The sequence below is a fragment of the Brassica napus genome, chromosome C2 (genome assembly GCF_020379485.1).
Source record: "Brassica napus cultivar Da-Ae chromosome C2, Da-Ae, whole genome shotgun sequence".
Taxonomy (NCBI): Eukaryota; Viridiplantae; Streptophyta; class Magnoliopsida; order Brassicales; family Brassicaceae; genus Brassica; species Brassica napus.
The window spans coordinates 54,928,108-54,951,658 of record NC_063445.1 but is presented as its reverse complement, the minus strand read 5'-3'; the positions used below and the strand labels follow the sequence as shown (position 1 = coordinate 54,951,658).

The 23,551-nt window shown below is 33.7% G+C and overlaps 4 protein-coding genes across 8 annotated transcripts; 2 read left to right on the top strand and 2 right to left on the bottom strand.

Moving 5' to 3' along the window:
• Window positions 1–10,262: 10,262 nt before the first annotated feature.
• Window positions 10,263–11,423, top strand: LOC106380074 (cytochrome b-c1 complex subunit 7-2, mitochondrial). Its single transcript, XM_048748060.1, has 4 exons — window positions 10,263–10,469; window positions 10,555–10,712; window positions 10,827–10,874; window positions 11,149–11,423. The coding sequence occupies exons 1-4, from the start codon at window positions 10,373–10,375 to the stop codon at window positions 11,215–11,217; spliced, it is 372 nt and encodes a 123-aa protein (XP_048604017.1). The 5' UTR covers window positions 10,263–10,372; the 3' UTR covers window positions 11,218–11,423.
• A 274-nt stretch (window positions 11,424–11,697) lies between these two features.
• On the bottom strand, window positions 11,698–15,034 carry LOC106382646 (probable serine/threonine-protein kinase PBL3). Of its 4 annotated transcripts, XR_007319647.1 has the most exons (6): window positions 13,622–15,027; window positions 13,327–13,535; window positions 13,105–13,240; window positions 12,345–12,487; window positions 12,168–12,272; window positions 11,698–12,094 (listed from the first exon to the last, which is right to left on the bottom strand). XR_007319647.1 is itself a non-coding variant. In XM_013822680.3 (5 exons), exons 1-5 carry the CDS (start codon window positions 13,668–13,670, stop codon window positions 12,258–12,260), a joined length of 552 nt encoding a protein of 183 aa, XP_013678134.2. In that variant the 5' UTR covers window positions 13,671–15,028; the 3' UTR covers window positions 11,698–12,257. The 4 variants fall into 4 exon arrangements, 2 of the variants coding, with proteins under 2 accessions (XP_013678134.2, XP_022552974.2); XR_007319646.1 differs by having other exon boundaries at window positions 12,168–12,487; window positions 13,622–15,034; XM_013822680.3 differs by having other exon boundaries at window positions 11,698–12,272; window positions 13,622–15,028.
• Window positions 15,035–16,218: 1,184 nt separating this feature from the next.
• Window positions 16,219–19,827, top strand: LOC106382647. Its single transcript, XM_013822681.3, has 3 exons — window positions 16,219–16,404; window positions 18,053–18,550; window positions 19,111–19,827. The coding sequence occupies exons 1-3, from the start codon at window positions 16,326–16,328 to the stop codon at window positions 19,632–19,634; spliced, it is 1,101 nt and encodes a 366-aa protein (XP_013678135.2). The 5' UTR covers window positions 16,219–16,325; the 3' UTR covers window positions 19,635–19,827.
• A 564-nt stretch (window positions 19,828–20,391) lies between these two features.
• On the bottom strand, window positions 20,392–22,392 carry LOC106380075 (B3 domain-containing protein At5g25470-like). Of its 2 annotated transcripts, none has more exons than XM_048748058.1 (5): window positions 21,987–22,392; window positions 21,628–21,760; window positions 21,052–21,412; window positions 20,861–20,970; window positions 20,392–20,774 (listed from the first exon to the last, which is right to left on the bottom strand). In XM_048748058.1, the coding sequence occupies exons 2-5, from the start codon at window positions 21,727–21,729 to the stop codon at window positions 20,526–20,528; spliced, it is 822 nt and encodes a 273-aa protein (XP_048604015.1). In that variant the 5' UTR covers window positions 21,730–21,760; window positions 21,987–22,392; the 3' UTR covers window positions 20,392–20,525. The 2 variants fall into 2 exon arrangements, with proteins under 2 accessions (XP_048604015.1, XP_013675348.2); XM_013819894.3 differs by having other exon boundaries at window positions 21,628–21,755; window positions 21,987–22,129.
• Between the last annotated feature and the right edge of the window lie 1,159 nt (window positions 22,393–23,551).

The window sequence follows — 23,551 nt, the reverse complement described above, 5'->3', positions numbered from 1 at the left end:
CATAGCTTTCAGGCTCTCCCCCATCAGTAAGTAATATATACTCACTAGGATCATACCTTGTCGACGGTTTAAGACCTCTCTCGGATCTTCTAACAATAGTAGGTTGGTTCTCAGCAGCTGGTGTCTCACCATGATCGTCACCATGATCACCACTACCATCTTCATGTGCGGGAGCATCTGCACTGGGTGCATTATCCTGAACCTCAACCTCAACCTCACCGTGAAACGATGTAGAAGGAGTAGCCTCTGTATCGATCAAACCCTCAAAAATCTGAGTTGGCTTTTTGGACTTGTCAATGTCCTTAATCGTTTGATCTTCCATAAATACAACATCTCTGCTCCTTACGAGCTTCCTCTCAACGGGATCATAAAATCTGTACCCGAACTCATCATGACCATAACCGATGAACACACACTGCCGCGACTTCATCTCAAGCTTCGATCTATCAACCTTGGGAATATGAACAAATGCTTACACCCAAAGACCCTCAAGTGACTGTAAGAAACATCCTTACCAGTCCAAACCCTCTCTGGAACATCACCATCCAATGGAGCACTTGGTGACAAATTCAGCACATGAACCACCGTGTTCAAAGCTTCTACCCAGAAAGTCATCGATAAGCCTGAATGTGAGATCAAACATCTCATCCTCTCGACAATCGTCCGATTCATCCTTTCAGCCAACCCATTCAACTGTGGAGTATGAGGTGGCGTGAACTGATGCCTTATTCCATGTCTTTGCAATAAGCATCAAATGGTCCAAGATACTCTCCACCATTATCACTGCGGATACACTTCAGCTTCTTCCCCGTTTGTCTCTCAACCAATGCCACAAAATGCTTGCAATATCCCAGCACCTGATCCTTCGTCCTCATAGGAAATACCCACGACTTCCTTGAATGATCATCAATGAAAGTTACAAAATATGATGCGCTGCCAAGAGATCTTGTCTTCATTGGACCACACACATCTGAGTGTATCAAATCCAGTACCTCGGGTTTCCTAGAAGGTGCGGAAGACTTGAAAGATACCCTGTGTTGTTTTCCCGCAAAGCAATGCGAACACTTCTGTAGGTGCAAACTAGAGATTCCTGGAATCACCTCATTCTTAGACAACACATCCATTCCCTTCTCACTCATGTGACCGAGTCTCTTATGCCATAACTCCATGGCATTATCATTCTCCACCGCATTAACAACATCTTTGGAGACCTTAGCCTGCATCCAATAGAAAGATGAAGACTTCTCACCTCGAGCCACAATCAAAGAACCGCGAGAGAGCTTCCATTTACCACCACCGTGCAAACTGAAATAACCCTCATCATCAAGTCTTCCCGTCGATATCAGATTCATCCTAATATCAGGAACATGCTTAACATCCTTAAGCACCAGCCTAGTACCAAGACTAGTCTCCAAGCAAACATCACCAATGCCAGCAACCTGAGCCATCGCATCATTCCCCATCTTCACAGAACCATAATTACCCGTAGTATAGGTAGAAAACAAATCCCGCTGTGATGTAGCATGAGTAGTAGCTCCACTGTCAATCACCCAACTGGTGTCCTGGCATGCGACATTAATGGCATCACCCTCAAGAAGAATGAGAAACTGATCTTCGGTGAGAGTCACCCGATCCACCTTTTCTTCTTGATTTCCTTGCTGCTTGTTTTTCAACTTCCAGCAATCCTTCTTCATGTGCCCTTTCTTATGACAGAAGTAGCACTCCATATTAGCAAATCTATTAGACTTGCTCCTACTCCTGTTCTTGTCTCTCTTGGGATCTCTACTTGTACTTCTCCCCCTTGACTCAGTAACAAAGAAATCTGAACGCGAACTGCTAGCATTCGACTGCCTTCTTGCTTCCTCATTAAGAACACTGTTCTTCACTGAATCCATCGAAATAACACCTTCCAACGCGGAGTTACAAAGAGACATCCTGAAAACCTCCCAAGAGTCCGGTAAAGTACCGAGAAGCCACAGACCGTGAATCTCATCATCAAACTTGATGCCCATATCAGACAACTTGTTAAGCAATCCCTGAAACGCATTCAAATGATCTGTCATCGGAGTCCCCTCCTGATACCTCAGCTCAATCAACTTCTTGATCATGTACATCTTGTTGTTTCCGGTCTTCCTAGCATATAACTGCTCCAGCTTCTTCCACAAAGAACGAGCATCCGTCTCAGTCTCAATGTGATGCAACACATTATCATCTACCCACTGCCTTATCAACCCACACACTTGGCGATGCTGCAGCTTCCACTCTTCATCCGTCTTCTTCTCAGGTTTCTGCTCCTCGAAGACTGGAACATGGAATTCTTTAACAAAGAGCAAATCCTCCATCTTTCCCTTCCATAGATGATAGTTAGCACCATTCAAGCTTATCATCCTGCTCATATTTTCCATCTTTCACACAAGCAAATAACAACCCAAAGTTATCAAAACCAAAGCTCTAAAACCAGAAGCTCTGATACCACTCTGTTGGGGAAAGTCACACGGCGCAGCGGAAATACTAATGGCCGTGTTCCCCTGACCTTGTGCGAACCTGTGAGGAAAATACTTCGACGATGACAAGATATCAAAGTTGCGATAACTAAATGAGACACACAATTTTTACGTGGAAAACCTCCTCGATGTGAGAAGGAAAAACCACGGGACCGTAGTCCACTCAAAAATCTACTATATAAATGGTATGAGTACAACCACGTCCTCCTGTTCAACAGCCTGAACAGAACAGAGAGTATAGCTACAAAGAGCTATCTCCAACACAAACAACAACAACAAGAGAGCAACACAAAGCTTCAAAACCGGCAGCAACCAAACGACCTCAGCTCACAAAGATTCCGGCTTCCAGAAACTAATCCAACCGTAAAAATCCAAGATAAACAAGTCGACAATACCTCTGCCAAATTTCAGCTCAATAAGAGAAGATCTCACCGTTGGATTTACCAAACACCCAAGACTGTCCTGCTGAAGAACTGTGACAACCAGCTTCACTAAAACCCAGACAACAGAAGATCCAACCGTTGAAATCCAAATCCCTTCGGTGAATCTCTAACCCACTGACTGAAGAAGCTTCCCACAAAATATCAGCCCGATCAAGTTCTGTTTGATCCTCCAAAACCAGTCTTGAAATAGCCTGACGAGTTTTCTCCTCCTTCTCTCTTCTCTCTCTTTTTTGTCTCTCTCTCTAAACTCTATTATTGTGAGTCTACAGTACAAAGGGTCATGAGAATTATTATTATTATGTCTCATGCCCACTTGGTTCTCTCCATCTAGGAGGGACCCAACAGTATGGTGAACAAAACCTCGATCTGTCCGTTGCTCTGTCCACGAATAGCGTCTGTTGCTTCTTCATTCCTGGCTGGCAAGCTCAGTTCTTTCTGTTCTAATCACTTCAATTCCCGTACACGCTTGCAGACCAATACATGTTGATACTTCAAAATAAAACGTATCTTTTATTGTAGGTAACGTGGGCGTAAATATATTATGATCTCTTGTAGAAGATGAAGTAAATGTCCCTGAAGTGCCTCCAGGGAAAGACATATCACTCAAGGTTGGCATCTTCTGGTCTGCACCTGATTTTTATATATACTTTGATATGCATTCATTCTTGATATTTGATTTGTACGAGATGATGCTGAGCCTGCTGAAAAGTCACTGCTTGTGCCTAACTATGGTGACAATTTTCGAAATGATGTGTGGAATGTAAAAATGATATCCCCCATATGGTCCATCCTAATTAACTCTTACTACGATTTGTATATCTTTAATTTGGTTTTGGCTAATATTTATTGGTTTGTGATTTAAAAAGAGTTTTGATGATTTTAAAATTAATGGGCAATTGTCAATAATAGCACTTTTTGAAGTTTATGTCTCAAAAATAACACTAGAAGGAGAAAGTCACAAAAATGACAATCATTAAAGGATAAAATATCGTTAATACCCTTGGTTTAAAATTAAATAAATAAACAAAAATAAATAAAAATAAATAAAAAAAATAAAAAATAAATAAAAAAAAGAATTTTTTTTTATAGTTTCAGATTATGTGTTTTCAGATCCGAAATTTTTATAATTTTTTTTGAATTTTTTTTTTGAATTTTTTTGAATTTTTTTTCAAATTTTCTTTTTATAATTTAAAATACCTTTTGAAACTGTTTTTAAAATTTTTATTTTAGTATTTATTTTTTATAAAATTTTAAACCCTAATTCCAAAACTCTTTTTATTTTAGTATTTATTTTTTATAAAATTTTAAACCCTAATTCCAAAACTTCACCCCTTAACTCTAAAGCCTAAGGTTTGGATTAATTAACCCAAGGGGTATAAGTGTATATTTACCTCTATAATGAAACCTATTTTTGTGACTTTGAGCCTTGAGTGCTATTTTGGGAACAAAAACTTGGTTTGGTGTTATCCTAGTCTTTTTCTCAAAATTAAATCATTAAACTGAATTTAAAAAGAGTTTTGATGATATATAGATTTTGTTAATTGTTTTTTTGTAGATTATCACAAACTTTAATTGAAGATAATTATAAACTTTAGCAGAGTTTATTTTAAAACATTGTATGATATATGTTGTTGTGTTTGTTGTTGAGTTTTGATGATTTTAAAATTAAATCATTAAACTGAATTTAAAAAGAGTTTTGATGATATATAGATTTTGTTAATTGTTTTTTTGTAGATTATCACAAACTTTAATTGAAGATAATTATAAACTTTAGCAGAGTTTATTTTAAAACATTGTATGATATTATGTTGTTGTCTTTGTTGTTATCTTTTTTTCTGCCATCGACTTTTTTAATTCAGTAGTTTTTATGAAATCTGCACTTGAAACATAAAAAGCTACAAATATTTTAATTCTCATAAGAAAAACTAATAAAAAAATCAGAAATCAGAATACTCCTATAGTAATACCAAAATATATCAAATTTCAATGCAGTTATACGTTCACTTTCCAAAAGCTATGATATACATTAATTAATAATAGAACCAATAGTAAACATGAAAATAACTTAGATACCTTTTATAAATCTTATACGTACACTTTCCAAAAACTATGATTTCATAGTGTTACATAACCAATCGGACATAATCTAATATCTCTTATCTTTTTTTTTACAACAACCTAATATTTCTTATCATATTGGCCCTATTAATTACATTTACCAGACTTATTCATGGCCCATTTTATTATAATCCATATTTACTTTGTCCATTATTTATACGATGTGTCAAATAGATCCCACATGAATTTATATATAACTGAAATAATAAACCAACAAACTTAAGTTTCTGATATAACATATTTTATATGTAGTTCATATTTCTATTGCTTTTTAGCTAATAACGAACAGTCGCTAAATATTAATGTAAATGGAAGTTTCTTAAGCTTACTTATAATCTTTCATTAGCTATATGTTTCACTTTAAGCAGATGAGATAATTGTCCAACAAAATATTATCTTATATATATCAAAATAGAAGTCATGACTTCTTTCATGTGTGATTTTTTTTTAAATTTGGACCATCTGTTAGGAATAATTATTTTATGTGTTTATCATACAAAATTTCATTAAGATTGATTATATTTCTAGGTTTCATCAAGAGTTATTTGATCTTTCCTCAAACTCGTCGTCATTGTCATTTGAACCAAAAAGACCATGAGCAGTGAAATCATTGATTGCGTAATATTCTTGATCTCACTAAACTTGACCTTATGGTGGTAAGACGATGTTGGAATTAAACTCCAGCTTTGGGATTAGTTATATTCTAGAAATCTGTTCCAGTCATTGATCATATTAGTGAAGATGGAAAGAAAGAGAGTAGCACATGCTGCTATAGAAGAACTCCATAAGCTCCTGATATACAAATGTGAATTCTTTCTTACGAAGAAATGATTGTTTTGATTTTCTAAGAAATTTTATCATATCCAGTCTCAAAAATTATTGCTGAGAATCTACCACCACTCTTTGTTTTCTCAAATTATCAATGTTATGTTTTTACTGATGGTTGATTTAGCCGAGAAAGAAATAAAGTCTCATAGAATTTCAGATTGTTTGTGTTAATAGTCTCATGTGCTGGTGTGATTAACTTAAGCAAGTTATACTTACAGGTTGCAGAACAAAATGAAAAAGGAAGCTGGAAATTAGGTATGTATGTGGTTTAAAATTGGAAATTTTACTAGTTATTTTTTCTCACTCCAATGAGAAAAGTTCAGATATATCGTAGTAGGTTCGAAAGATAGTGTATATTAATTAACTAACCATAATATTCTTAAAATTTGAAATTTCGGCATCCAAAACAAATATCCTAACTAGAGAATATTTTTCTTATTAAATTTTATGGATTTGTATATTTAAAATGGTAACAAACTAATTTTATTTAATATATGTATGGTAATTTAATTTTTAATATATAAGATACATATATTTAAAGTTTATTCTAAAAAAAATCTGTTGATAAATATTTTAACAATATTTTAATTTTCAAATTTTTATGTAAATATTTTCATTAATTTTATAATTAGCAATGAACTATTATTATGCATTAATATATATTCAATTATTGTTAATAAAAAGAAAGCTTCTATCCTTTTTTATCTATTTTATAATCATAATCAATCATGTTAAAATATTCATTTTAAAAAATATAATAAAATGACATAACGACTTGACATTAGCAAACGATATAATACATGTATAAAATTAAGATTTTTCTTTATACAACAATATATTATCTAAAATGAATAAAAGTAAAACATATTGCTAAAATAAAATTCAGCCTTGAAAAACAGGTCAGAATTTAGCATAAATTAAATAAAAAATTTCAAATATATTGTTTGATCCATATATTAATTTATTTAATAATTAATTGCAAATATAATAAGATAAATATATAATAAACAACAACACATACATGTGACGGTTTTAAACAATGGATTAATTACAACATATAAACTATAAATTTATTAAATTATTGTATCCAAAATATTTATATAAACATTTAATATATGATCAACTTTTAAAAAAATGTATACAACTAGTGATCTAAAATAAATATTTACATATATATAACTGTAAACAAACACCCACGCGGTTGCACGGATTGAGATCTAGTTTATAGTATTATAGTCTATTCCTTAATATCTATCACTAATAATAAAACTTTACAAACCCATGTAAATAATCAACTTGAAAAAATATTAAATAAAAATTTTTGTTTAAATATGTTATTCTATGTATATTTTATATAACTATATGCCAATGCGAATCTACTAAGACAAATTATAAACACTAATCTAATTGACAGTTAGATAAATAAATAAATTACTCATATAAATAAAAAATTTGGTGTATAAATGTTATATTAAACAAATATTTAATACTGATAAATGTAAAAAATATACCCTAACAAAAACTATAGAAAAATATTGATATATATAACTATAAGAACAAACATCCGCACGGACGTGCGGGTCAAACTCTAGTTCGCTTTTAAATTTCTTCTAATATACCCAATTTTATAGCAATTTTTTTTTGGAATTAATGGTTCTACTAATTGGTTCTTCTATATTCTTTTTTTTTCGACGCCATTGGTTCTATATAAACATCAGCCTATATTTGCATTTCATCCCAATCATTAGCCTATTTCATATCTGACCGTTTTACATATTATTCCATGTAATTTAGTTTTAATATTTAAAGTTTTATATTGAAAATTTAGAAACTATAATTAAAGAAAGATATGTTTTTATAAATATAATATTAATATCACTCTGCGCAAGTCTCTACCTGGTATACAAATAAAGAAGGTTAATAGGTGTGATTTTTTGTTCGCATGGAAGGTCCACTTTTGTGTCACGATGTTAGATGTCCAATTTGTCTAAAAAAAAAACTATATGTATATATTTAATTAAAATTATATATATATATATGTCTAATAAGTCTAAAACTATAGGTGCGGATGCAACAATTGTGTTTTGTGAGACATAATTGATACCCTCTGTTTCATAATAAGTGTCACATTAGGTTTTTGATTTTGTTTTAAAGTAAGTGTCATTCTACGATTTCAATGTAAACTTGTATATTACATCTATTGTTTACCCTTTTGAATAACCAATCACAAGGTTAAGAATTCATTCAAACCAGTCAATTAACCAATCTAAACATATTTTAGGTACGGATGCAACGATTGTGTTTGTCGGACATAATTGATACTCCTTTTGTTTTCATAATAAGTGTCATTTTAGGTTTTTGATTTTGTTTCAAAATAAGTGTCATTCTGCAATTTCAATGTAAATTTGTATATTAAATCTACTTGTTGCCCTTTTGAATAACCAATAGATTTTTATTTAGATCATTTGCATTTAATTAATCATACATTAAATAGAATTATATTAGTCTATTATATAATTTTTTCAGTCTCCATGAAAAATGTACATTTATAATGAAACTTAGGGAGTATTAAAATGATTGAAGAAAAATTACTTATTTAAATGAAATAGAAAAATAAAAAAAAATTGATAATTTAAGTGAAATGTAATCAAATTATAAGAAAAATATGAGCAAATAATAAGAGAATATGATCTGGGAAATGTAAAAATGCTATCCCATAGTCGATTCTAAGTAACTATACTACTATTTGTATATGATCTGCTGTCGTTTTTAGGCCACTGGAGTGTTACCTCTATAATTTGTTAGCTCTATAATTGTTCCTTGAACTTAGAGACCTAACAGCAGAATGAGATTCAAGCTGTTCGTGTATCATCATTTGCTCATTACATAGTAATGAATTCATCTATGTGACAACCACCTAACAAATAACAGAAAACACTTCAAACGGCATCTCACAGGGAAGCGGATATTACCTTAAAGCTGGGAGATTGAGGGAGATTGAGAGAGTATAAGAGAGAAACAAGAGATTGGTGAAAACCATAATAGACTTCTTATCGTACAATATAAAGCCGGATTTAATATTCTTAGGTCTTTGTCATCCTAGATTCTGTTGCTGGGTCATTGTCTAATATATTCTTAGGTTTCTTCTTAGGAAACTTATATAATATTTATTGCGAAAATATCTATTTTGTTTCTCCTCTAACAATAAGGGATGTGAAGATGATTTAAATTTATTAGTTTGACACCCTGTTCTAAAAATCGGCCGTCTAGTCGCATACGCGGCCGCATGGGTGCTACGCGTCATTTTTCTGTTCTAATTTATGCCAAATCGGTTTAAAAATCGGATATCCGATTTTATTCGTCTTGACCGTCTAAATGACCGCTTAGCCGCCTAATCTATTTTCTTTTTAGTAATATTTTTATTTATTTATTTGATCTAAAATTTTATAAATATCATTTATATTCATAATTTTGATGAAAAATATATTATATTAAGTTTATATATTCTATTTATGTGTTTTATACAATCTTAAACATGAAAATTTATTAATTTTATATACATAATTAAAGATTAATATGTTTTATAACATAGTAAACAATATAAAAATTCTGCCCCGCATAATTTCTAATTAATTTCCGATTTTCTCTTTAGTCGCTAGGTCTAACCCAACTTCCCGACTAGCGCGTAGCGCGTTTCCAAACTGTGACATGATGTAACATTTCAAGCAAAAATGCGAAAATATCTATTTCTAATAAAGTTCACCTTTCAATAAAAAAAGTTTGGACCTATAAAAATGAGACTCTATCCGGATGTTTTATGGGGTTTGTCATCTTTACCGACTATGCTTGTGGCTGTATATAATAGGATAGCTTCTTTTCTATATAGGATAGCTTCTATTACATGATAACATCAGTATACAGTTTTACCAAAAAAAAAACATCAGAATACAGAGTAAATACACAGAGATGTCTTGTATACAAAAAAAAGATTTCATTAATTTATGAGTTTGAGGAAGAATAATAGGATAGCTTCTTTTCTATATAGGATAGCTTCTATTACATGATAACATCAGTATACAGTTTTACCAAAAAAAAAAAAAAAAACATCAGAATACAGAGTAAATACACAGAGATGTCTTGTATACAACAAAAGATTTCATTAATTTATGAGTTTGAGGAAGAAGACGGTTTAACTTATTTTTACACACATGATACATATCCGACCAAGTAATTAAAAAAAACTAGTAAGTTAGTTTCCATCTTGGTAAGTCAATGTAACTAACCTATTCAAAGCCAACCTATGATCCACGTTTCGCATTCCTTTTTGAAAAGTGTCGCAAATCTAAGGTGAGAGAATATGTTTCACCGAAACGACGCCGTTTGATAGATGTCTCTCGACCCTTCTTCTTCATTCCCGGGTAAAATAAAAAGAAAACGTGTCTCCAACGCCAACGTATAGCAGAGAAGTCAGAAGAAGATATGGCGTCTTCGTTTCTCCAGAGATTAGTAGATCCGAAGAAGAACTTCTTGGCTCGTCTGCATATGAAGTCCGTCTCTAACCGCCTCCGCAAATACGGTATACCTCTCTCTGTTCCGGTGGAACGAACCCTAGTTCTTCTGTTGACTTATTGTCTCTGATTCTTGATGTTACTGAATATTAGGGCTTAGATACGACGATCTCTACGACCCTATGTACGATCTGGACATCAAGGAAGCGCTTAACCGGTTGCCTAGAGAGGTTGTTGATGCTCGGAACCAGCGCCTTAAGCGTGCGATGGACCTCTCAATGAAACATGAGTACCTCCCAGATGATCTCCAGGTATGGTTCCAAACAAATTGAGACAGAGCTTAGAGATAGTCCTATGCTATGTGTTGTTTGACCATAAGCTTTGTAAGAGATGTTTTATCTGCTTTGTTATCTGTGATTTCACAGGCAGTGCAGACACCATTCAGGAGCTACCTCCAAGAAATGCTGGCTCTTGTAAGTCACATGCAATTTCTTGTTAGAACAAAAACAGAACTAGTCCAACTTTTGTTTTGCCTTAAAACCACCAGATGTTTATTTGATTTGCACAACTATTCACACTTTGTGGTGCTAGATGAATAAACAAAACTGAGTGTGTTTTCTCCATATAATGTTTTATTAAATTAATTAAAACTCTAATGGAATCATATCATAAACTTTGGTTTTCTTTTTAGTGTTAAGAGGAATAGTATAGAAAAGTCCTTACATGGGGATTTATGTCCATGTGCAGGTGAAGCGGGAGAGAGCTGAGAGAGAGGCTTTGGGAGCTCTACCTCTCTACCAGAGAACCATTCCTTAAGCATGTTAGTCTCTTTTTGTCCTATAATAGGAAGGGGCTCTGGGCTCTTAAACAAACAGATCCTAATCATCTCTCTGTTCTATTACTTTTTACGCGTCAATTTGCCACACAATTTGCTTTGTCTGGCTATGTACGGACCATGTTTATGCACGTCTAAGGTTGTATGATATTGATGTGTAATGTATTATAAGCTTTATTGATCTATCATCTATGGACTGGTAGTTAGTACAGCCAAAAAAGGAGGTTAAGTGTCTATCTTTACAAAGTAATGCTACATTACACCTTTTTAACATGAATCATGTGGAATGGTATTTTGCAGGGTCCAGTGAATAAGTCTGTTGTAAACAAGAAAAATAAGTTAAGGTGTTATATTTAATAGAGTCGTCAGTAGAAAACGATATGGATTTCTTTTTTTCTTTGTCAACTAAACGATATGGATTTCTATTGAAGACGTTTCCATGTGACTCACATTGGAACATGAACCTAAATCGTTAATGAACATTATAAACATTAGTTTTATTTTTAGAAGTTGGTCTACATTACAGTGGAGAATGTGTTTACAGCAATTATAATTTATACATTAGTTTTTCTCCTCATATCTTGGCTATAGCATTCAAATGATCTAGCACTTGTTGCATGGATGGTCGTTTCTTAGGGTCTTCTGCTAGGCATTGTTTTATAATCTCGCACATACGCACCCCATCTTCAAGAGGATAGCTATTCTCTAAATCTGGATTAATCATCTCTGGAATGTTGTCCTTGTCATCTCGTATGGCATAGCTAGGATTATGCGCCGATTATCGAGACCAGTTAAGATCTCGAGTAGTATAACACCAAAACTGTACACATCCCCCGCCATGTGGTATGTGGATCGTTCCTGCAGTTAGTAATTGCAAAATGTTAAAAGTTAGTGTAACTTTCTAGAGGATAAAGAAGCAGAGGATTGTTGCCTGAGAAAATGTATTCGGGAGGTGCATAGTGAAATCTAGCTGGTTTATTTTTGTTCGTGGGAATATGCGACCGTTCACTGAGAGCAGCGTCTAGCTTTTCAAGTCCTACACATCCCACACATGCAACTTTTAAGGCAATGAGCAAGTAATTCAAGAAAAAGTCAGGCGAATGCATACCGGGTCGAGCAGGATTTTTGAAGCTGTGAGATTTCCACGGTAGAGGCCGGTGCTCTTCCTAGAGTGCAAGAAGGCGAGACCCTGAGCCGCGCCTATGGAAACCTTAAGCCTAATCTCCCACGGCAATGACTTTGAACGACTCTCTTTGATGATTATACAAATGATTAAGGCAGAAATGTTATATATTTACGTGAATTGTTGTAATCTTTTATAAGAACCATTACGAGTGTTTAAATGAATGATTACAATTGTATAAACCGAAATATTGCAACTGCTGGAAACCAACCATACTTTTAGTGATTGCAACTTTTAGGAATCAATTATTGCAATTTTAATACTGATGATATTATAATTTTTGGTGCAACCATTGCAACTCAATCGACCATTACAACTATTGGTGCTAAACTTTACGATCCTTAACTCTTTATATAAAGAGTAGGTGGCATTGGCAAATTAAAAAAAATAGAAACTAATTGTTAATTGGAGATAGAGATTCGTTGTTAAAAGATAATCAAAATCTTGGAAGAAATGTATAAAGATTTTTTTGTTTGTTTATCTTGTATATTGTCCTATAACAAGAGTCAAACTTTGATTGTCTATCTTTCAAAAGGATTTTGTCTAACCAAAACTTAGAATAAAATCAAAATATTCCATTGTACACTATGCGATCATTATCCAAATTTCTAATTCAAGTCTTTTCGGATTACCAACCAAAATAACCAACAAAAGAGAGACGAAGAAACTTCATCAACTTCCTTACCTCTATAGATGTGACGCTCTAAGCTTCCGTTTGGAAAATATTCAGAAACTAGGAATAAGTAATCGCGATTCGAACCGTAGCCAATGAGCCTCACTAAACATGGATGAGAGTTGAGCCGTAGAAAGTCAAAATCAACCTACAATCTCAGCTCTAAGTTTTTAGCACACAACATGGTGAGTTATGTAAATATATGAATCTGTCTTGTAAATCAGAATGACTTACAACAAGCCACTCTTTCAAAGCGTATCCGTTTCGCAAGACGCACATCTTAACGACGACGGCTATGCCAAGCCCTTCCTTGGAAGGAGATAAAGTCTTGGGATCGATGTATCCCCTTACTACTCCTCCGAAGCTCTCTTCTATTATCATATCCTGATCTCCAAAAACCTTGGTCGCTTTCTTCAGCTCCGCGATGGTGAAGACTTTCACACCTGTGGGTGTATTATAGGATATGTCTAAGAACTGAACAAAAGCGTCTATTACATTTACATATGCATAGTAAATATACAACAAATACCTGACGTTGTAGCAAGTCCTCCGGTGAAAGGCGAGATACAGTTTCCCATTTCGATTCTGAGTTTGAGGAAGAAGAAGACGACAACGACTTGCCTTTTTCACATAAAAGACCAAATCACGCGTAACGCTTTGAAAAGTCTTATATGTTCACTATTCGTTATTTTTCTTTTTGAAAAATGTCACAAATCTGTGGCGAGAGCAGCAAGGCCAAGCTGAAAGGAGAACGTTTCTGCAAAACGACACCGTTTGGAGCAGATGTCCCTGGATTCTTTTACCATTCCGGGTAAAATTTAAAAAATAGCGTGGCTCCAACGCAAATGTATGCAGAGGTTATATTACTCTTATTCTACAATGCTTAAACACATGGGATGGTTAGTCTCTCTTGCCCTATGTAGGATTTACCAAACAGATCCAAGTCATCTCTCTGTATTATTACTTTTTAGGCTCCAATCGGCCACACAGTTTGCTATGCTTGACTATGTACGGCTCATGTTTACGCACGTATATGGTTGTATGATATATATGTGTCACGTACAGTATAATAAGTTTTATTGAGCTATGTATTGCAAGAAGGGAAGATGTTCATGGTAGTTGCTACAACCAAAATATGAGGTTAAGTATATGTTTACAAAGTTTCTCAAAGACGCCACAATAAACGTTTTTTACATGAATCATGTACAACGATGTTTGCACGGTCCGGTTAATAAGTCGGTGGTATACAAGAATAATAAGATAAGAGGTGTTATATTTATAATTTAATAGATTGGCCAGGAGAAAACGATTTGGAGTTTTATTGAAGACATTTCCATGTGAGTCACATTAGCACAGGGGCCTAAATCATTAATGAATTACTTAAAAATAAAATGAAATGTTGAATTAAATATGAGTTACTTCCTCCTAGTCTTTTATCACAGTTGTCACTTATTGAGAACTTTTGTTAAAGGTGGTGGTTCAATATAAAGCTATCTACATTGTGAACTTTGGTTTATGAACTACGAAGAGTTAGATTCATTGATTTAATAATAATGTGGACATAACAGACGTTAAACATTTTTATCTTTACTATATGATTAACCTTATATAATAATACTAAAAGGTAGGTTAGGGATAGTTTGTGTGTGTATGGACAGGAGTGATGAGGCCCGACAAATGCTTGATTTTGCCTTTTGCGCTCTCATCGCGCCCTCTTCTTTTTATTATAAGTGCCCCACCCACGTTTCCTAACGATTCTCGACCCTCTAGCTCGCACTATGCTTTGTATTCAGATTTCAACATTTTAATATTAATTCGAACTTGCTCTTAAAGTCCTAATAAATTTTTGGTTGCTCAGTCAGTCAGTTGTTAGGTACTGACCGCCCAATTATTTGTAATTTGTGAAAGTTAAATCTACGTCAGACTTTTGCGCTAGATGTTTATGACTTCTTGACCTAGTTTGTTATGTAATTGCTAGTATACATGATATTTCAAGATCCAAGTTACAAGTTTAGAGTGTTTCACTAACTTCTACAATCTTGCATTGGTTTTCAAAGGTTTTGTAATCTTGAAGAAACTGTGAGAGAGACGCTAAGAAGTGAAATATCAACCATAAAAGGTGTTGTTGGATATAAGGAATTGTAATAATTTTCTTTACAAGTGAATTTTATCTTCTGCTACCCTTATATACCTGAGTCATTTCCACATCCATTTACTGAAACAAACCTATGTTTTTAAAATTCTACATTACACTTTACCCTTTCTCTTCACAGATGGCTTAAACAAACCAATTAGGACTTAACAAAGTTTATTAGTATTATCATATTATGTGATTAATAATAATTTATCTTGCATAATTTAGATCAGAAGTACATCCCTTTTGAAGTTAGAAATAATTGAATTGGCACGCAAATTTCTTGGCCTGATAAGACGCAATCAGTACTGGACGCAATTCTGAACTTCTGAAGCCGACTTTGGAAACCGCATTCATAGCTTACACATTTTTCATTTCTGCAATTCTAAAATACAACAAAAAGAAACTCTCGAAAACACGAATCAAAGAAGACAAAAGAGTTTAGAAAATGTTCAAAACAAAGAAAAATAAAACTCTTGTGAACTTTGTTTTTGGTGTAACACATGCCAAGCCACGATAAACGATTCTCCTACGTAGTATCTCCACCGACATTCTATCAAAACGACAAGAGTAGCCTTCTCTACAGTTATCATAATTAATCAGGTATGTCATGTAGATTCAGATGTAAAATTACTGAAAAAACATCTCAATAATTTTCACAATCTTAGACTTAGACTTGAGTGTTGTTTACATGTGTAAATGCATTGTGGATAAGAAGAGATTATCGTTAAATAATTACATTTAGTGTTTTTTTCTTTGGTTGTCAGTCTTCAGTCTTTCCTAGTCACCGCCTCACCGAGATAGGAGTCATAGGAGACTATAAGATAAATATTAAGAATAAAAATATTAACCTAATTTGTTATTTTATTAGTTTTAGTTCTGGAAGTACCACAAATATGTCAATAAGATACCAAATCTCTGCAAAGGAGTGAGGTCACAACCCCACGTGGGACAGTGGCACACACTCGTGATATAGAGCAATCTCCGAGGGCACTTTGATAGCTCCAGCCCCTTATAAGCAACTGCCCCAAGTCTCTATGTTAATCACTTAGCTTTGTACACTAAACACTCGTCTCATTCTCTCAGGCGCTCCTTTACAATGGGAGGCGTCACCGTCGTGTCTCTCTTCCTTCTTCTCATCACCACCGCCAATTCTGCCGGTGTCTCCTTCCGTGACGGTAACCTTTATTTCTACACCTATACGTACACCAATATACTAATTCATATATACTGATATAAATAAAATTAACTATAGTTAATTGTCATTATTGTCTAAGTTTTTAATCATGATTATTTTAGGATAGAGATATCTTTGATATCCAATGGGTATTAACATTAAAATTAAAGAAAACTAGAATTTAACTCGCAATATTATATTCATTTAATATACACCAGTATTGTTTTACCTGAATAATGGAAAATAAAATAACAATAATCATACTAAATATAAAAATTGTAAATTCAGTCATTTATAAATATAATAATTGTAAAATTTGCATTTGTAAATATAATTTATTTGTTTCAAATTTTCATTTTATTTCTCATTTATTGTATACTAATAAAGCAAAATCTAAAAAAACAATATGCTATGTTTTTTTTTTCATTTTTAGGTGAGTAAAGTTTTTTTCATTTGTAAATAATTAAATCTACCATATATAAGAAAATGAACAACAATATGGATTAGTATTTTTTATATGATTGTAGTATATAGTGTTAGCACTTTAACTATTTGAAATAATCAAATAAATAAATATTTTTTAAAACATAAGTTGGATAGTTTTCATTTAATTATATATATTTTTAGCATTAATTTTATAAGAAATACATTATTAAAATTGAAAATTTGGATGTAACTATGAAATTTAAAATTTTGAAATGATAAATAATTTATACTATATGATTTTGGTAAGGATTTTTGTATTTTTATTATTAAACATAAGTTAAATTTATATATGATTTTAGTATGGATTTTTTATTTAGATTATTAAACATAAATTACATTAAATATGATTTTGATTTTATTATAGGATTTTAGTATGGATTTTGTATTTCAGAAGTGCACACGCTAAAATATTTATGATAAAAAGAAATTAACTAATAAAAAATGAATTATGTTTACATTTACCAATTTCACGTACAAAAATCCATAACAATCATAACTTTGCTCAAATACTTTAATGAAATGGTATAATTGATGTAATAGCTAAATATTAGGATTTTTGCGTTTATATTATAGACTCTTTTAGGAAATGAAAGATTGCAATCTTTTAAGTTGATGTAATAGCTAAATATTAGGGAATCTCATTTACAATTTTTATGGAAACTTATATCTATTAGTTTTTGTAAATTTATTTGTTAATTAAAAATAGAGTGGCATTTACTTGTAATTATTGAGAAATATTCAGGACTAAATACTAATTGTACTTCAGTTTTAATAGTTTAGATTAAAACAGAGATAAGAAAACGAATCTAAATGGATAAAATATTAGATACCATATGTTAATTGGTTCAATTTATCTAAAATAATAAATTTTAACTAAATAATTAAATTAATGTTAAAATAATGATATTTTTAGTTAAGAGCCCATATTTTAGAAACTTGCCAATAAAATTGCTCTAAACGGATTAAAATTACAATTGTACTTTGGTTATGGCACAAACATACTGCGATAAAGTTTTTGGACATATCCAATCAATGAAGTTGAGTTTGGTCCATCAAGAAAGCTAATCCACGTTAATGTAGACCACTTCACGTGCCTATTTCTTTCTTTTTCTAATTAATTATTGTTTAAATTGCTATAAAAAAGGTAATATGCTAATTCACAGGGATGTTACCAAACGGTGACTTTGAGCTAGGACCAAAACCATCGGACATGAAAGGAACCGAAGTCTTGAACAGGATGGCAATCCCGAACTGGGAAATCACAGGTTTCGTCGAGTACATAAGCTCAGGACACACACAAGGAGACATGCTTCTCGTTGTCCCTGCCGGAAAATTCGCAGTCAGGCTAGGAAACGAAGCATCGATCAAGCAAAGACTCAAAGTGGTGAAAGGAATGTATTACTCGCTCACTTTCAGCGCTGCTAGGACCTGTGCTCAAGACGAACGTCTTAACATCTCTGTGGCACCTGACTCAGGGGTGATTCCAGTGCAGACGGTGTATAGTAGCAGTGGATGGGATCTATACTCTTGGGCGTTTCAGGCTGAGAGTGAGATCGCAGAGATAGTGATTCATAATCCAGGTGAAGAAGAGGATCCAGCTTGTGGACCACTCATTGATGGTATTGCCATGAAAGCTCTTTACCCTCCTCGACCAACCAACAGTAAGTACAAGTATATACTCTGCTTTGTCAGATTCTTAAATATTATATGCATGACATAAGTAGGAAACAGTTTATCAAGTTATACATGTACATAATACATTCATTTTCATTTTTATGCACATATGTAGGAGCAATATTCTAAAGATTTAACAAATTTTAAAAAATCCGACTTAAATTGCTCAAATTCATTTAAATCAGTCTATACCCATCTAAATCGATCTAAATCGATTTAATCAGTTAACATCCATTTTTTCTTCAGTTTTTCCAGTATATCTATTTTTAATATCTCATCAAATTAATTTTTAATAAAACACAAAAACTTAATATATAATATAAGATGTATAATAAATAAAGAAAAAATTGTTATTGCCCAACCTACCTACGGCGTAGTGATTTCTTGAACGGAGTAGAGGAGTGAAAACATTATGTCATTAAATATAAATACACACAAGTATTGTCTACTCCTCTACTCTTATGTATGTGTATAAAAATGAATGTAGTATATACATCTTGACTTAATATCATATGTTATGAAACTATTGTATGTTTTGATGTGTCAGAAAACATTTTGAAAAACGGAGGATTTGAAGAAGGTCCATTAGTCCTACCAGGCTCGACCACAGGAGTTTTAATCCCGCCGTTCATAGAAGACGACCACTCTCCCCTACCCGGTTGGATGGTCGAGTCTCTCAAAGCCGTCAAGTACGTAGACACAGAACACTTCTCAATCCCACAAGGTCGCCGAGCCATTGAGCTAGTAGCAGGCAAAGAGAGCGCCATCGCCCAAGTTGCTCGGACCATCATTGGGAAGACTTATGTCCTCTCATTTGCGGTAGGAGACGCTAACAATGCTTGCAAAGGCTCAATGGTGGTTGAAGCTTTTGCAGGGAGAGATACGCTTAAGGTACCTTACGAGTCACGTGGCACGGGAGGGTTTAAGCGAGCTTCAATCCGGTTTGTCGCGGTTTCGACAAGAACTAGAGTTATGTTTTACAGCACTTTCTATGCTGTGAGGAGTGATGATTTCTCGTCTCTATGTGGGCCTGTGATTGACGATGTCAAGCTTATAAGCGCTCGTAAGTAGATGAATGAAACCTTACTACATGAAGTGAAGTGTTTGGGATTTTTTTTATAATATTTTGTCTTTTGGTGTGTTTTTGATTTTATTCACAATATATGGTTGTAAAAGGAAAGGTTTAGTAGGGTTATATGTGCCTTTGCTTATATTGTATTTTCTTGTATGAGAAGGTAAAAGAAAGTCGCCATTTTCTTATGTATGTAAGCCTTTATGGAAAGTTTTTTTTTAACAAATTTACAAGAATAAAATTGTATGCATATCTGATTAATATAAAGAAAATTCAAATCATCCACTGAAATACATTTTACTTATAAGATCAATAAAACAAATACATCATCTAAATTCATACCAAGTATGGAGCATAGTCACAAGAAAGATCTTAAATTATTACAAGAAGTGAAGTGTGTGGCCTTTATTTTTATAATATTGTCTTTTTGGTGTGTTTCTTTTTTAATTTTATTCAAAAAATATGATTGTAAAAAGAGAGATTATATGAAGCATAGCCACAAGAAATATCTTAAATTAGACTAGTATCACACTGACAATTACTTAATTGTTGCAATACAAATAGTAAGTTGGTAAACAATTATAGGAAACTTAACTTATAGGAAGGAGCAGTCACAAGAAAGATCTTAAATTATTACAAGAAGTGAAGTGTGTGGGCTTTATTTTTATAATAACATTGTCTTTTTGGTGTGTTATTTAAGTTTTATTCAAAAGATACGTACGGTTGTCAAAAGAGAGATTATATGAAGCATTAGTCACAAGAAAGCTCTAAATTAGATTAGTACCACACAGACAATTACTTAATTGTTGCAATACAAATAGTAAGTTTGGTAAACACTTATTGGGAGCTTAAGTCATAGGAAGGAGACAAGAGAGGTCTTCTTGGTCTCTTCATTCATCAACGAAGTGCACTCTAACAGCAGTAACCACACCACTTGAGCGTTCTAGCTCACAAACAACACTGTCTCCTTCTTTCTTGTTGTACTTCTTACATATAGCTGCCCAGCGATTGAAACAAGGAGCGTTGCGGTAGATCTTAATCACAGCCTCGTGTTTTTCTCCGGGAAGAAGATAACGAACGAGGGACAGATGGGGACCAAACTTCAAGCCATACCTCTGAATCACCTCTTGGTTCACATACTTATTTGCCACAGACATTAAAAAAAATAAAAGTGTTAGCTTCATAGGCAACAAACATAAACTAAAAAGGCTGATGTTATTATTACCAGAACATCGATCTTTTTGGACAGCGTCTTGACAAAGTAGGGGTTTTGGGGGTTTACGAGGTACTGCTCAGGGTTTTGGACAGGGGAAGAGCTCTGTCTCGCTCTACTTGCTGCCAAAACATAAACAAAAAGAATCAAAGTTAGAGCAGAATAGTTTTGAGTTTGAGAAAGTATGAAACTAATGGTCTTACCCGAGGCAGAGGCAGAAGCAAAGCGAGCAAAGCCAGGAGGGGCAGAGGAAGGGGCTTTTGGCTTAGGGTTAAGCACTTGAGGTGGAAGAGGTGCTGTGATGACCTGTTTGAAGAAGCGATAATCTTTTTTGTAGATTCTCACTTCAGTAAACGTTGTGTCCTCATGTGTGAAGAGCAAGATATCGTCAGGGCATAACAAGTTGTCATCCACAAACTCGTTCCAGTCCTCTTCTTCCATGAACAGACCATTCTTGTCTCTGTGGAGCCAGACTTGCCACGAATTGCCCCAAGAAACACTGAACACCAGCCTGTGCTCAAATGCACCATGAGCGCTTCTCACGAACTCTTCAGGTATGATCCTCTACATAAAACCAAGAATAATTAAACAAAATAAAGGCTAAAAACAGAACAAGATCTCTTCAAAGTTTCTTGAAACAGAGAAAGATCTGAGCGTTTTTCTAACAAGAAACGGACAATACTAAATAAAGTCTATTGTATATACAAACTACATGGGGACTTTTTTTTTTTTTTTTTTTTTTTTGTCACAAAACTACATGGGGACTAATACTAAATTACCATTGATTTAGACTTCCAGTTTTCTCCTAAAGGCAGAGACTTGCAGAAGCGAGGCTTCTTCACATTCTCTTGGAGCAAATCAAAAACGCCATTGAGCGCCATTTTCCTTCAGCTTTTTCAAACGGGATCTGTTCTTAAAACTAGGGTTAGTAAGTGAAGACGAAGATGCGTGATAGAATCAAAAGCCATTGTAAATATATGAGATAAAAAAACATAAATTAATGGCTTATTATAGAGGGTAAAGAAAGCAGACAATGTGTACGGACAATTTGACAATTGGACAAAGACATGCGTAAGATGCAAGTAATTGATTAAAGGTAACGTTAACGAAGACTTATAGAGGGTAAAAATGCACGCACCGTTACAGTAGAAGAAGCTTCCTCTTCCTCTTGCTGTGTGGCTGCTGCGAGTTCTCTCTAAAGTCCGCTCAACTGCCTGAGGGTAGGGAAAGAGAGAGAGAGAGAGAGAAACGATTCAAAAGCCAATCCAACTGTCTGACACTTTGACTCGTACGGATTGTTGAATCATTCATTGTTAATGGGCCCGAGAAAGCCCATTATAAAACTGGGCGACAATAATATACAAAGGTAAGGGAACATGTTGCTAAGAAAAGGGTAAGGTAACACATTGGTCTAAATAACAAGACAGAAGCGCATGGTTATGCCATGTTGTCATGACTCTAAAAACAGACTCGAACTATAATTAGTGGCGTCTGTGTTTAGATTTTTATAATTTTGTAATAGAGGAGGGCTTAAACCAAACATTTTATTACTCTGCTTAAACTAAATAGGTTGGTGTTTAAAATTTTTTTAATTATGAATATAATTGCGGAAAATATGAAATGAAAATTATCAGTTATCATAGCACAATTTTCTTTTAATATTAAATCATGTTATATAATATCAGTAAAATAAATGTTTTGATCCAGGATTCGCTAATAACTGATTTTTAAGTGTTTATAAGATCTTAGTCAAAAAAAGTATTTATAAGATGTTCTTGTTTTCCTCCTATGATTTATTGGAGTATCCTTGGGCGCGATTGATCGTACTCATAAAATACGTACGTGTGGGGATATAACTGATGCATGGAAGCATTTCCCAAAGAGAATCGAATCTCTTTTCTTTGTGTTCGTCAGTCTTTTCTTTACCATTCCCCGAGACAATGTGGTGGGTTTACTAATTATTATGAATCTTACATATTTTCCTACATTATATAGTTCGTACTTCTTTTAATCCCCACTATTTTTTTTTCCAATTTCGAGTTAGCTTCTATGCGGACTTAATTATGGATAAGGCGTTAGCCTCGTGTACAATTGTGAACGAATCATATTGAACTTTGTGACCCGAGTAGCCAGGGTCTAGTTCTAGTTTTTATATGGGCGAAACCTTAACCTAGTGCATAAACCACTTGGACTAGAAGCTCATGTTTTTTTTTTTTTTTTTTTGCTAAACTGTAAATATCATATTAATGATTTAAGATCCTACAAGATAGTAATCTAAGAATCTGTTCCAACCCGGCAAAAAGAAATAAAAACAAGTTGGAACAAGGAGCAAAGAAACAGAGTAACAAAGTCATCTTAACCACATGGGCATTAGGGACCTGAATCCCTTACGAGCTTTCCTCGACGAAATTATGTTCCGCATCTCTCTGTCAATTGCTTGAAATACTCGAGGAGCAGGAAGCCGCATTCTGTTATGCACGACGTTGTTCCTCTGTTTCCATAATTGGAACACCACCGTTTGAGAAGCTAATTTGCGTAGTAACGTGACCTTTTGGACTAGAAGCTCATGTTGGTTTACCATTTAATATTATAGTTTTTATATGATGTCATAGTGTCACCACGAAAAAAGTGGTAAATATTTTTCACTCGTGTCTTAAAAGTTAATGACGGTAAATAAAGCCGATTTTGGTGTAGCATAAGGCG

What these genes read in the sequence shown, in the direction of transcription:
- LOC106380074 (XM_048748060.1), top strand. Translation starts at nt 10,373, where the DNA reads ATGGCGTCTTCGTTTCTCCAGAGATTAGTAGATCCGAAGAAGAACTTC. An exon ending in ACCTCCCAGATGATCTCCAG is followed by an intron (nt 10,713 to 10,826) that starts GTATGGTTCCAA and finishes GTGATTTCACAG; the next exon opens with GCAGTGCAGACACCATTCAG. An exon ending in TCCAAGAAATGCTGGCTCTT is followed by an intron (nt 10,875 to 11,148) that starts GTAAGTCACATG and finishes GTCCATGTGCAG; the next exon opens with GTGAAGCGGGAGAGAGCTGA.
- LOC106382646 (XM_022697253.2), bottom strand. Translation starts at nt 13,670, where the DNA reads ATGGGAAACTGTATCTCGCCTTTCACCGGAGGACTTGCTACAACGTCA. An exon ending in CTTTGAAAGAGTGGCTTGTT is followed by an intron (nt 13,241 to 13,326) that starts GTAAGTCATTCT and finishes CTGAGATTGTAG; the next exon opens with GTTGATTTTGACTTTCTACG. An exon ending in AGAGCGTCACATCTATAGAG is followed by an intron (nt 12,488 to 13,104) that starts GTAAGGAAGTTG and finishes TAATCATCAAAG; the next exon opens with AGAGTCGTTCAAAGTCATTG.
- LOC106382647 (XM_013822681.3), top strand. Translation starts at nt 16,326, where the DNA reads ATGGGAGGCGTCACCGTCGTGTCTCTCTTCCTTCTTCTCATCACCACC. An exon ending in CGGTGTCTCCTTCCGTGACG is followed by an intron (nt 16,405 to 18,052) that starts GTAACCTTTATT and finishes GCTAATTCACAG; the next exon opens with GGATGTTACCAAACGGTGAC. An exon ending in CCCTCCTCGACCAACCAACA is followed by an intron (nt 18,551 to 19,110) that starts GTAAGTACAAGT and finishes TTGATGTGTCAG; the next exon opens with AAAACATTTTGAAAAACGGA.
- LOC106380075 (XM_048748058.1), bottom strand. Translation starts at nt 21,729, where the DNA reads ATGGCGCTCAATGGCGTTTTTGATTTGCTCCAAGAGAATGTGAAGAAG. An exon ending in ACTGGAAGTCTAAATCAATG is followed by an intron (nt 21,413 to 21,627) that starts GTAATTTAGTAT and finishes GGTTTTATGTAG; the next exon opens with AGGATCATACCTGAAGAGTT. An exon ending in CCAAAAAGATCGATGTTCTG is followed by an intron (nt 20,775 to 20,860) that starts GTAATAATAACA and finishes GTGGCAAATAAG; the next exon opens with TATGTGAACCAAGAGGTGAT.